We start from the raw sequence: 14,144 nt of genomic DNA on the forward strand, positions 1-14,144 counted from the left end.
TTAAGGTTCTGATCAGAGGTTTCAAAGCTTTGAGTGCTTTTGAAAATCTGAAGAGAGCTGATGTGGATTGAAATAAAGGCTGTGTTTCTTTCCAGTGATCAGCTACAACTCGTAAGAACTGTGGCATTTCAGCTACAGCATTTGTGAACTTGAACGGTTTCCGTTTGTTGCCATTATGACAACATTCTACGTGGGGTTTTGGATCATTTCTCACTATGCAGTCTCGTTTTTTACTATTAGACCATGCTAGTATTAATATAAAACCCGAATCTAATATAATTGTTATGTATTGCACTATTGCATCACATATTCAGGATTTACATTTACGGTTTGATATGTTCTCTATTGTAAATCAGGCCAACTATGTTATGGCGAGCTCTTCAAGACTTCGTATTATATATACTTATAACATCGGTTGTGTTCAAGAAAAAAAGTTATCCGTCACCATATGTACTAGCTCTCATGTTCCATCATAATTTGCACATGTTATACATTCATCATAAATTTCACACGCCATTTTTATTATAACAATTTTAACACACAGAAAATATTTAATGAATTTAGAGAGTGTGAGACAACAGCGACAACAATAAAAGAAGATTAAAAACAAGAAAATAAATTTGATTCACAACTCACAAACGTTAAAAACCGAGATAAAGAGTTAGGAACTCAGTATATGAAACCAGCGACCAAAGCCACGGTGGTTGCTACCAAGCCAGTGAACATATCAGCGGCAACAATGACAGCGGAGTTTGGTTTCTTGGAGGAAGGTCCAGGTGCTGATGCGTGGTCGTGGCCGTCGCCTTCATGGTGGTCATGATCATCGTGTTTATCCTGAGCCGAGACGATCGCAATCATGGCCAACAGAAGACAAGCCACAGTGATCTGAATAAAGATCTTCTTCATCATGTTTGTCGGACGCTGGTTTCTGATCACGCTGCTAAGGATGATAAAATGTGAGACAAGACTCGTATGTGTTTTTTGTTGTGAATATGATGAGGTTCTTGGAAGTTGGTTTATATAGAGAAGTTTAAAACCTTTTGTGTGAAGATTTTTAAAAGTGATATATTTTTTAACTCCAGCTAGAAATTCTTTATAGTATTTCATCGTTGACTTTCTTACTAGTTTTATTTTCAATAATGACATGTTGCCGGAGCTCTAACATGATTTTTCTTTTGTATATCTCAAATTATTTTGAAGATTAAGTTGATAAATTGGGAAAATGATTGTAACTGAATAAGATCAACCAAGAATATAATATAATTAAACTGATATCAAAACTCAGTAATAGAGTAGATGTTTGTCAGTATTTTAAATTGCTTAACTTTACTTTTAATTTGAACTTCGGACCCGCTTTTGAAGCAGGTTTTAATCATCATTACTTTAAAAATAGTTTGGATCATTTTTATATCTTAATGTTCTTTAATATTTTTTTATGAAATAGAAAATCTTGTCTGGTAGTCTACTTAGGAATATATCATATGTTCATAGAAAATCTCATGGAGAATCTAAATAATTGAGAAATTTAATGAATTTTTATTTTATTTTTTATAATTATCAACTTTATTTTTGAAATTATGGTTATCAAAATCATTTTTTCATGCATATCTCCTAGATCCTCTCTGAATTTACAAATCCTTTTGAATTTTGATTTAGAATAGTTTTAGTCTAGGATTATCTATTTTATGCATATCTCCTGGTTTGATAGATGAATCTAATTATCATATATATATTGTTTACACAAGAATTCAAGTTATGAATAGATAGAACATGTTATAATATTTTTTCTTTTTCTACAAATATGATATAGTTCGTTCACGTTATAGTGTTTTTAAAATTGATTGTTTAAATATATAGTCATCGATCATATAGGGGTTATATATGATATAGAGTATGTTCATTTAAATGTTTCATAAAATGCTATGGGATAAAATCCCTTATATATTAATTGAGGAACATTTGAAAAGATGTAACCTCAATTTTGTATTAATTAAAAAAGGCCCCAATGCATAGGTGGCACTCAATTAGGTAGTCAATTACATTCAATTGAAAAATAAGTAGGTCCACATTCGATTTTTATATGTTGTTAGATACATAAGTTGGTCAAACTATATGATATAATGATATGATATGATATTTTCTTTCCTTAAATAAAACCTACGGAATTACCATAAATGACTAATATATATATGACAATTAATGATTTTAATAATAAAGATTTGATAATAATGTATATCTCCTCCATTATTTTTTGTTTAATTTTATATTATTAAAATAAATTAAACAATCAAATTAGCTATAAAAATAAAATTTAGATTTTTTCGTATATGTTATATTTTGAATTTTTAAAAACGACAATAAATGACTAAAACTATTAAAATTATTATGTTAAAAATTAATGATCAACGGTTTAACATCTATCTTATTAAAACTCAAGTACAAAATGAGATTGTTTGGAAACATGTTTACTATACTTACTGAAAAGTGTTTGGACACAAGAATAATTATTGTTATTTAACCAAAGTTAAAATCAATAATCTAAAATAGTTATGGTTAACGTATCCCGTTTGCGCGCTAATTAAATTGTACAACTAACCCAAAAATTAAATTAACCGAACTCGCTTGATTCCTTAAAATATCATAACAATATAAAGTGTTTGAATGACTATAATCTCGGTTGCAATCTATACAAGATATTATTACCTTAATTTTCTGTGCTCAACTTCCTTCCCACGTCTTTTATTTACTTCTGCAAGAAATATATCTCCAAGTCTCCATAAATAGTTACCTAAATCAGCGCACACAAATATAACCAAAAAAAATTACAATCTACAATATTTTCGAAATATGTGATACCCCAGAAATATTTGATCCGGGAGAATATCCACACAATATCTTAACACGCAATAACTTTGAAAAATCTAGATTATTCACCTCTCTATATATACCGACGATTAAGAAGAAGCTAACATCCATTTACAACTCATAATGGCATGATACCCCAAGAAATATGGTTTTTATCGACGATCTCAAGCCCTACAAAGACGAATGGCGAGTTCGTGTCAAAGCTCTTCATTCTTGGAAACCGAAACCCATTTTTGGAGGAGAGACTCTTGATTTCATACTAGCACACAAGACTGTAAGAGCTTGAGTTTCTTACTTTGATCTAATAAAAAAAAATCTATGTTGAATTAGATCCAGGTTCTTTTATATTTTTACAATTCTATTGTGATTTGTGTCATTCAAACACCTATAATATCTAACCCAAGTAATTACAGACTTTGTTTATCTCGTATTTTACTTTTCTGTAATTTTAATTAAAACGTGACTTAATTTAAAAGTATTAATATATCTACATTGGTTTTGTATTTTTGAAACCTGCAGTTATAAGCTTCATGTGTTAGTGAAAGATGACACTTGATCATCCGAGTTAATGTTGCTTGATACTGTGGCTACAAGTATTATTGGTGATAAAGTTGTTGAACTTTGGGACAGGTCATATGATGAGGTAATTATTGTTATGTTCTAAGATAAATAGTGATCAATTATTGTTTCAAAATTTCTATGAACTAGCCTTTTTAACTTACAGATTGAAGACCAAGATATTCCTATCCAAAACATGGTAGGAAAATCGTTTTGTTTTGGGCTTTCCATCACCGCTGATAATGTGACCAACGGATCAGCTACATTTAAGTTTGTTGTTTGGCTTTTTTGTTTCATGTTGTTTTTGGAATTTCTGGATTTTGTTTGGATTTCGTTTTTTTCAATACTTTTCATTTAAATTCTATTTTTAATCAATAAACTTGGCTTTTACTAATAATCATGTCAACCAGTTAAACTAAGACCATAGTAATGTACAAGTCGATTCCATAATTACCTTACCAGCAACTTAGCATGTAACACTCTCACTATAATTTTTTGTATAGTACTACAATAGGTATAATTAACTCATAATCATTTCGAAAATACCTATTTACGCAGTTAGTAAGCCAATATTATCAATGTGATTGCCATCCCTTCAGCTCTTAACGTTCCAACACAAACCTATAAATATTTTGTAAAAAAATATATCTGCAAAAATAGATTCTCATAAAAGGGAATTGCAAAAAAAAAATAATAATAACTAAAAATCGTTTTGTAATATAGATTCTCATAAAATATATTTTTTTTACCATAATTTAAATATAAATTATTAACTATCAACTTTATTTATGCTAAAAACGAAAATTAAGATCCTCTAAATCTTTTGCACGCTATGTATCTCAAAAGTCTCTTTTATTGCATAACCGATTACTAATCCTACATGTTTCTACTTTTCTTTCATATCATCAGCAAATCATACGATAATTCATTCACATAGAGTTAAAATCTTCTAAACAAATTACTAACCGTGTTTTGCTCCTGTTTGATGTCAAGTGCATTGTCTAAGTTTGGTTTAGCTGATGTCTTTTGGTTCTCCAAAACGTCAATTAATCATGCAGACCAAAGAAAACAGTGTCATTATTTCCATTAGATAAGAGAAATCTATTCATGAATAAGAGAGGTATTTTTTTCAAAAAAAAAAAGGGAACAAGAGAGGTATTTCTAAAAAACAAATACAACTCACAATGCTAGCAGCAGTGGTACTTCGTCGTGACATGCACTTGAAAAGATGACTAAGACCAGCTCTGCATAAAATTTACAATTCTAAAACTAGAACACCATTACTGTCCATACAAATATTTACTATATGTAGTGTATCTCAAAACTTAAAAAATATTGATAAGTGCCTGCACTCATTAAGTAAGAAATAGAGAGAGTGCTCTATTACTTCAGAAACCGAAACAGGTATTTTGTAAATCTTAGCATCAATAAAGTTTGGTTATCCATAGTGTTTCAAAAAAAAAAAAAATCCATAGATGCAAGTATATATAAATAGGTACAATGCTCTGTCTCATACCTGTCTACTCCTGCCTTAAATTTGTTTTTCTGATTCTTCTTTCTGCTAAATCAATATCAGAAACACATATATACAAATTGTTAGGATATTTATCATCAGTGAGGACAATTAACGAAAAGGGGAGTTTATTGTGATTGATTACCGAACAGTATATCAAATCGAACTTCGATTGATTCATTACATGCAATCGAACCTATATATCTGTTAACTAAGCCGGATTCCTACTGTCTGATCTCATTCTTTGGTCAGATGAACATCGATCGTTCATATGCAAATAAGAAAAACAACTTCAATCGATTAAAATAACTTAATCGTATAAACTAAATTAAACTCGGATAAAAAAAACTAACCTTGATCATAGAAGAGACTGCAGAACTAAAGATCAAACTGATTTCTTATATCTTCTTCCATAGATATATTTTCCAGTTTCATGGATCAAACAACATGCAATAGGGTTCAGCAAAGAGGAAAAAAATATGGGAGAATGAGAAGTCGATAGAAGGAGGAAAGTCGTTTGCCTACCTTTCTGTTATTAAATTGGGCTAACATTATTAAGCTAATTAGAAATCCAATATACAGCTAATGATATGTGCCAGCATTAATATAAACAAAACCCAATTTAATGGCCTAAAATTGTGTTTCAAAAAAAAAATGACCTAAAATATATTTTGTTTTTGTCAACACCTAAGAATTTATTCTAAAACTAAAATAAATAAAAAACTTAAAATTTTTATTCATATTACCAATAAAAAAATTAAATTTATTTATATCAATTTTTTATTCAAAAATAAACATATATACAAAAATTGATTTTTACGAAAATATTTTCAAATGTCCACTTAAAAAAATATAAATATATAAGAAAAAATAAAGTACAAAGGCCAATTTTTTTAAAAAAAAATTAAATATAGATTTTATATTTCACATTAACTTTTTCAAAATATAGATGTATGTATTTAACTATATGATAATATCTATAAAATACTATTAATTATATGATGACACATATATGATATATAATAGTGATATGAAAAATATAAAAACAAAAAAATAATAGTGACATGTAAAACATAAAACATGATATATATAATAGTGACAATAAATAAACTATGTATTTTAAAATATGAGTAAAATAATTTATAGAAAAATAAAAAATCAAAATCAAAACCCGCGCGGGTGCGCGGGTCAAGATCTAGTTTTTATTATAAGAAGATACACATGATTTTAAAACCATATGAGTAAAAAATATCGTTTAATAATAAAATAAATAAATAAATATATATATATATATATTAAACACTATATACCATAAGATTACATAAATATTTTAATATTAAAACTTTCAATGAATTTTCAAGAACATTTATAAATTATAAACTTATTAAAGATTTCAGATTGAAAATTTTGTTATCGATGATTTAAATATTTTGTTATAAAACGATATGAACGATCATAGAACCGTATGATTATAAATTCTTATTTAATAAATAATTATACTATTCCTAGAAAAATAGGTTGGTCCATCTTAACTTATATTACACTTTTTATTAAATTAACTATCGAATTGATAAATAACGTACCAAAAAATGTTTTGCACTTTCCTTAAATAAAAGCTACGAAATTACCTAATATGATTAACGTATATGTGAAAATTAATTATAATGAATAATAAATATTTGATAACAATTTTTGTATCTTAGTTCTTTTTTTAATTTTATATTATTAAAATATATTTAAAAATCACATTAAATATATAATAAAAACATTTAAAATTTTTCTTATATGTTATATTTTGAATTTTTCAAAACGTCTATAAATTATTAGAAATTTGAAGATCCCCACTCTGAAAATTTTGTGATCAATAGATTATTTTTTTGTCATAATAAGTTACAAATGATCATAAAATTCTATTAATATGAACTTTTATTTAATACTAGGATAAGACCCGCGCCTTGCGCGGGATTAAGTTATTATTTTTATTATATTTTGGAGAATGAAACAATAGTTTGGCTTCATTTGGATTACGGGTGTTCAATCCGGATATCGGGTTGGTTTCGGTTCGGTTCGGTTTTTTTTTTGATATTTGGTTAGTAAAATATTACTACTATTCTAAATCCATATTTACTTTGACTTTAGTCTTTCACATACTTTTGAAAGATTTCAACTCGACGACTAAATTGATCAGCCAATCTTGTTGATTTAAATCATTAGTGTTTATATATATATATATATATATATATATATTATTTAGTTTGAATATTTATTAAATAAAAATTTATATGCGTTATATTTTATGATCATTTGTAACTTATTATAACAAAAAAATAATCTATTGATCACAAAATTTTCAGAGTGGGAATATTCAAATTTCTAATAATATATAGACGTTTTGAAAAATTTAAATATAACATATAAGAAAAAATATAAATATTTTTGTTATATATTTAATGTGATTTTTTAATATCTTTCAATAATATAAAATTAAAAAAAAAAGAACTAAGATACCAAAATTGTTATCAAATATTTATTATTCATAATAATTAATTTTCATATATACGTTAATCATATTAGGTAATTTCGTAGTTTCTAATTAAGGAAAGTGCAAAAAAAATATACTATTCTTAGAAAACTGTATGATTATAAATTCTCATTTAATAAATGACTATATAAAATATACTATTCTTAGAAAACTAGGTTGGTCCATCTTGACTTACATTATATTTTTTACTAAACTAACTATCGAATTGATAAATAATCTACCAAATATGATTAACGTATATATGAAAATTAATTATTATGAATAATAAATATTTGATAACAATTTTGGTATCTTAGTTCTTTTTTTTTAATTTTATATTATTGAAAGATATTAAAAAATCACATTAAATATATAATAAAAATATTTATATTTTTTCTTATATGTTATATTTGAATTTTTCAAAACGTCTATATATTATTAGAAATTTGAATATTCCCACTCTGAAAATTTTGTGATCAACAGATTATTTTTTTGTTATAATAAGTTACAAATGATCATAAAATATAACGCATATGAATTTTTATTTAATAAATATTCAAACTAAATAATATATATATATATATATAAACACTAATGATTTAAAGCAACAAGATTGACTGATCAATTTAGTCGTCCAGTTGAAATCTTTCAAAAGTATGTGAAAGACTAAAGTCAAAATAAATATGGATTTAGAATAGTAGTTATATTTTACTAACCAAATACCGAAAAAACCGAACAGAACCGAAACCAACCCGATATCCAGATTGAACACCCGTAATCCAAATGAAGACAAACTATTGTTTCATTCTCCAAAATATAATAAAAATAATAACTTAATCTCGCGCAATGCGCGGATCTTATCCTAGTGATTATAGTATTCTCGGAGCTTAATCGAGATAGAATAATATGCTAATTATTGAAAATATTGGATAATTTTTGCTTTATTCTGTAACATTATATGAAAATGACATAATACAGACGACCCAAAGTCTTTAGATTAGTGCCAACTTTAATTTGACAAAATTTGCATTGCCATTATGACGACATTCTATGTACACATTGTACAGGTCTGCCAGTAATGATTTATTTGTCCGAAAAAAAAATTATATAAGTCAAAACTTTGTTTAAAAAACTTTTTTTTTTGACAACATCAACTAAAAACTAACTAGAAACTCCAATCGGTCTAGCAAGCCAAACCGGTGGGATTGAATCGACATAAAGCAAAGATGAAGGAGAACTCCTCGCACCGCGTGCAAGCTTGTCCGCCAAAGTATTTGTGCTCTAAAGATATGTCTGATCCGGAAGTGAGGGAAGAAAGTCTTACTGCGATTGAATTCTTCTATATGTATAGAGAAAGCAGACCATTCATCAGGTGTCGACACCATTTTCACCAGCTGAGAATAATCCGTTGCAAACAGTTAAAAAAATATAAGAAATTAAGAAAGGAAGAACGTGGAGCCAAATTATTTTGTGCATTGTTGAAACAGATTAGATTAATAAAATTGCGTTTTAAACAAAATTATTTTCTTTTTTTTATATTTTTTGTACTGAATTTAGTTTCATTAACCGGAAAATGACTCTGATGGCATACTAGCCACCCTCTACAAGACTACAAGCATCCATTAACTAAATAGATGCAGAAGAAGAAATAATAGCAAGTATCAAAAAGACAAGGCAAGTTCGACCAAACTAGCATTCACTTGGTTCGAGCTTCATGATCCGTATGAGTAGTGAACCCATGTAAATGATTCTGTCTATAGGCCTTTCTTAAGATCTTCAGATGTCAAAACATTCTCTAAGAAATATAGATTTCAAGTAAACGGAAAAGAGACAACATACAATGTGTTGTTGAAAGAAAACGTAAAGGAATACAATGTGGTTGGTTTTAAAGATGTCATTGATAAAATGATCATCATTCATCTATCATTGCCTACGAGAAGCTCTTGATGCCATAGCTCGTAGGTTAGCTCTTGCTCTCGACAGAGAAACATCCGACGACGAAGAAGAAGAAGAAGAGGAAGTTGCCCCAGCCGCCGTAACGCCAAACGCAGACGCAAATTCCTGCCGCTGTAACCGCAACGCGAACGCTGCATCACTATCTTGATCCAACCTCACACTCCCCCCTCTCCTCCTCCTCTCGCTTCTCTCTTCAGACACAAGTAACCTCGAGATATCCTCTCTCTGCAACCTAGCTTGAAGCGCAGTTTCTCTGTTCCTGGCTCTTAGCCTCTGGTTAGAGTCTCTAGGGCTCGGCGTTTCCTTGCTTAGGAAGTTAGCAGAAGCAGCAACTCTCTGCGCTTCGACTTCTTTAGGGAACAGAAGCTGGATTGTGTTCCAAAGAACCGTATTCACCGTGCAATATTTTCCATTTCTGCATAGATATATAACATTGTTAGGTAAAGTTCGGATCTTTTGATCTCAAAACTCATAAGAGTTTGATTCTGTTTTACCCTATTAGTTGCCTGCATTTAGGGCATTTCCTTCCACACTTATCTGCTGCTGACCGTAAACACTTCTTGCAAAAGCTACACAGGCACAGAAGTGAACAAGTCAGTACTAAATTCACCATACAATGACAACTCTGTGGTGTTTGTTGTGTAGTAAAATCTACCTGTGTCCACAAGTTGTAGTACTTGGTTCAAAGCAAATCTCAAGACAAATCTGTTGACCAAGAAGAAATATTTAAAGTTTAAAAACATTAATCAAGGAACAAGAGAGTCTTAAGGTTTAGATTCATACTGCACAAGACAACTCGTCTCGAAGCTTATCAATGCAAGGAAGCACAACAGAAGTTGTGTTCTTCTCCTCCGGCAAGATCTTCTCATCCTTCTCTACCTTCTTCTCTTCTTTTGTTTCTGCTTTTGTCTCCTTGTTCTTTCTCTTCTTCTTCTCTGCAGATCTTTCCTCTGAAACCAAAACAGAGCAAAAATTTAAAAAAAAATCAATCTTTATCTCTAATTTCATGGATCCTAATGTTCCCACCACAAGATCAATAAAGAAAGTACCTTCGCGTCTAATTACTTCATCAAGATCAACAACAGGAAACTGATTAGAACTCTGTTTAATCCTTTGCCTCCTGGAATTCAAAATAAAAATCAAAACTTTTATAAAAACAGAGGATCCCAATCTGAAGAACCCTAAAGAAAAGTGGTTACCTTCTTGAACCTGAAGAAGGTGGGCTTGTTTTAGAGAGAAGATTAGATCGTCTCCTTCGCTTAGATGAACTTCTTTCAGGGGTGTCTTCCACCACGAAGCTAGCGATTATCAGATCCTCTTCGTCCCAACCCGCCAGAGCCGCCGCCGATTTGAATCTCGGGCTGATGAAAATGTCCGCGCTCGATCCAGCTACGGATCGATTAGTAGCTTTGGATGGTGTTTCACTCACCATTGTCAAGATCTAGGGTTCGTGTTTCCTGTTGATTCCTCCGAGAACGCTCCAGAGAGAGAGAGGAAAGAAGATAATAGTTCTCTCCCAACGGTCGGATTCCATTTTTAAAATCTTGATTTCTATTGGGCCTATGGGCCTATTGAACTCTAAGATATTTACATTTGATTTCTTTCTGTTTTTACGTACTATTCCGTATTTACTAGTTCATCATTTTATTTGTGAACTGCCTTATTTTTACTTCACTACTCGACCAAAATTACAGAGAAAAATCTATCTTCCATGAACTAAAATTATTTTGACTAATGAGAGTTTTATTCAGCTCTTGTTAAATCTGTCGAGCTATCCTATTATGGGCCAACGAGGCCTTTTTAAGTCTATCTTCATCTTCCTCTCTCTCCCATATCAAACGCTGCGTTTTATTGTCTTTGAACCTCTCACATACGTGATCTCTAAGCCCAGTATCATTAACCTCACAGAATCTCTCGGCCCAATCAGGTGGCTCAACCGGTCGGGTTCCTAAACCGGGCGCTCGATCTCTCGACCCGACATTCTCATCGTTTTGCCAATCCGCCACGTAAGTCGCGACTCTCCTATAAAACTTCTCTTTAAAAACATCCCAAACCTGATATTTGTAATGGTTAATTACCATAACATCCTTATCCACGTCAGCAAACGTGAACGTATCTTTCAGGTGAAAATGGTGCACTACGTTGATCAGAGTCTCGTTCATCGCCTCCGGCCGGAGTATGCTTTTGTGTCTCTCCGGTAAAATCACACGGCAAGTGTATCCCTCCGTGACTCCACCGCGAGGCCGGTTACGCAAACCGGACGGTCCAAAACTGTGGCACGGCGTTCGAATTTCGCCAATCGTATCAGAGACGGTGTGGTTTCTGATGATGCTGGTTAGTGATTGGCCCGAAGGGATGTAGTAGAACTCGTCGACGTCGATGAACGCGACCCAATCGCAATCGCTCCTTGCACGAATCGCGCAGTTCGAGAATCCGGCTTCCTGAGTTTTGATCCACGGCCAGAAATGTCTCGAGATGTTGTAGCCGCGGCTTTCGAGATCCCTGATCTCGGCGATGATATCGTCGTCGCTGTTGTTGTCGTAGATGAACCACCGCTGAACGCCGATCCCGGCGTGGTACATCACCCACTCTCTTAAAACGGCGGCTGCGTTTCGCGTCATGGTACAAACGCACATCTCAAACGGTTTCCGTCGCGGCGGGTTAATGATCCGACCCGGCTGAGCGATGGATGGAAGCATTCCGGTTCCTCCTTTGATTCTAACCGAGACTTTAACCGGCCCATGGGCTGACTTGGGCCCATCTAATACAGTAAACGGAGTTCTGCACCGTATAATCTCCTGCGCCGCGGAGATCACGTCTGATCTTATTAACCGATTATGTCTCGCGAAATCCCAGCCGTACACGCACTCGTATCTCGACACGTCAGCAACTCTCCCCGGCCGTAGATTTAAACCCTTGACGAAAACCACCGTGGAGTTATCGTGATCGATCACGGCGTCGTAAACAAGCCAATCCCATTGGTGAGTGGGCCCAGCGGGAATGTGATCATCCGCCGTCCATCTCGACACCGCAAGCGATACGTTGAAGCCACGTGGCGTCTCAGGGCACCGTACGATCTGACCGTTAAATTTGTCGCTGTCAACTGCCGTCGGATACTCCTTCCGTAGCTTCGACGAGTCGCCGCCGCCGGAGAAAACGCAAATCAGATCGTCTTTAGTATATAACCGAAGAGACGGAGGGTATTTAAGGAAAACCAGCGTCTGCTCAGGTAACTTCACCGCTTCGCGAATCGAAACCGACGGAGACAGCGTTACGGACTCACGGCGGAGAACCGCTTTGGCCGTTGAGAAGCTTATCGTCGTACGTACCACCGGGCGAAACTTACCTGCTAAATTTAAATTTTTAGTTTCTGATTAACAAAATAAAAATAAAAAAACTCGGATCATAATTATACCTTTAAAGACGAACATGGTGGAGAAGAGAACGAAGGAGAAGACAAACAGAACGACGAACCAGAAGAACGTCCTCCACGTACCGCAAACACCACTGAGTTTCCTACGATTTTTCATCTCCTACGCCGCCGATTTCGCCGGCGTTGGCCGTCTATGTACTGGAGGAGAAGCTATGTTCCTCTATGTTGCTCCTTCTTGTAATCCCCCACGAGAATATAGGTTGATGATTAGCAGAAGAATAGAATTTCTTTATTTTCTTTTCAAATTTCCTTTTAATTAAAAATAAGAAAGAATAAAAAAAGTAAAAAAGAAATTTACCTGAAGAATATGAATGAGAGTCACGAACTTGGGGGGAACGAGAAACTCTCTAAAACTACTGGTCTCCTATTAATTTAACTGCTTTATTGAGTATAAATGAATTTACTTTCACCGACGGTTTTTTTTACTTCACTTTCTTTGAGTTATTGATGAGAATCCTTTAAACTTCTCTCATCCGTTAATTAGTAGGAAAAATCACCTAATTAATCATTTATTAATATATTTTTTCGTATAAGTCACATTGGGAAAAAAATATGTTTATACTTAGACCATGTCCAACGGTGGATTTCACCCGGTCCATAAGAGAAATCCTTAAGCATAATTGTAATTAAATACTAATATTAACGTTAAATCGACGAAGGATTGGTCCGTCGCAGCGGACTTAAGGATTCAATCCTTAGCCACGTGTCACGTGGTGAGTGGGTCGAATTTATCTTTGGTTTGTGTAGGGTCGAAAAAAAAATTATTCTCGAGCCAAACTGAAAAAAAAAACTCCTCCTCGACATAAAGGCGATTTCGAGACGATTCTGCTCGATCTCTCTTCCTCGGCTCGTGTAAGGTAAATCAAAGATTTCGAGACGACGGCTATTCGTCTGCTTGCTTATGGTACAGCGGCTGACTCGGTTGACGAATATCTCCGACTTGCGGACACTACAGCACACTCTTGTTTATATCATTTCACTGACGCAGTTATACACTTATTTGGTAATCAGTATCTACGACGACCCACAAAGGAGGATCTTCAACGACTACTCTATATTGGAGAGCAACGCGGTTTTCCAGGGATGGTCAGGAGCATTGACTGTATGCATTGGGAGTGGAAAAACTGCCCAACCGCTTGGAAAGGACAATACACACGTGGATCCGGAAAACCGACGATTGTTTTAGAGGCTGTAGCTTCACAAGATCTTTGGATATGGCACGCTTTCTTCGGTCTTCCAGGTACCTTAAACGATATTAATGTCCTCGATCGGTCTCCTGTTTTTGACGATATCTTAGA

The 14,144-nt window shown here is 32.9% G+C and overlaps 1 protein-coding gene and 1 long non-coding RNA gene across 2 annotated transcripts; one reads left to right on the forward strand and one right to left on the reverse strand.

Annotated features, from left to right (window-relative positions):
- Window positions 1–3,456: 3,456 nt before the first annotated feature.
- Window positions 3,457–5,721, forward strand: LOC117132176. Its single transcript, XR_004455707.1, has 2 exons — window positions 3,457–3,508; window positions 3,590–5,721. It is a non-coding gene; the product is annotated as an uncharacterized LOC117132176 (long non-coding RNA).
- A 2,880-nt stretch (window positions 5,722–8,601) lies between these two features.
- On the reverse strand, window positions 8,602–13,182 carry LOC103854243 (glycosyltransferase family 92 protein RCOM_0530710). Its single transcript, XM_009131176.3, has 8 exons — window positions 12,829–13,182; window positions 11,210–12,759; window positions 10,613–10,854; window positions 10,463–10,533; window positions 10,197–10,363; window positions 10,069–10,118; window positions 9,908–9,982; window positions 8,602–9,828 (listed from the first exon to the last, which is right to left on the reverse strand). The coding sequence occupies exons 1-8, from the start codon at window positions 12,941–12,943 to the stop codon at window positions 9,381–9,383; spliced, it is 2,718 nt and encodes a 905-aa protein (XP_009129424.1). The 5' UTR covers window positions 12,944–13,182; the 3' UTR covers window positions 8,602–9,380.
- Between the last annotated feature and the right edge of the window lie 962 nt (window positions 13,183–14,144).

Source organism: Brassica rapa, chromosome A02, assembly GCF_000309985.2.
Source record: "Brassica rapa cultivar Chiifu-401-42 chromosome A02, CAAS_Brap_v3.01, whole genome shotgun sequence".
Classification (NCBI taxonomy): Eukaryota; Viridiplantae; Streptophyta; class Magnoliopsida; order Brassicales; family Brassicaceae; genus Brassica; species Brassica rapa.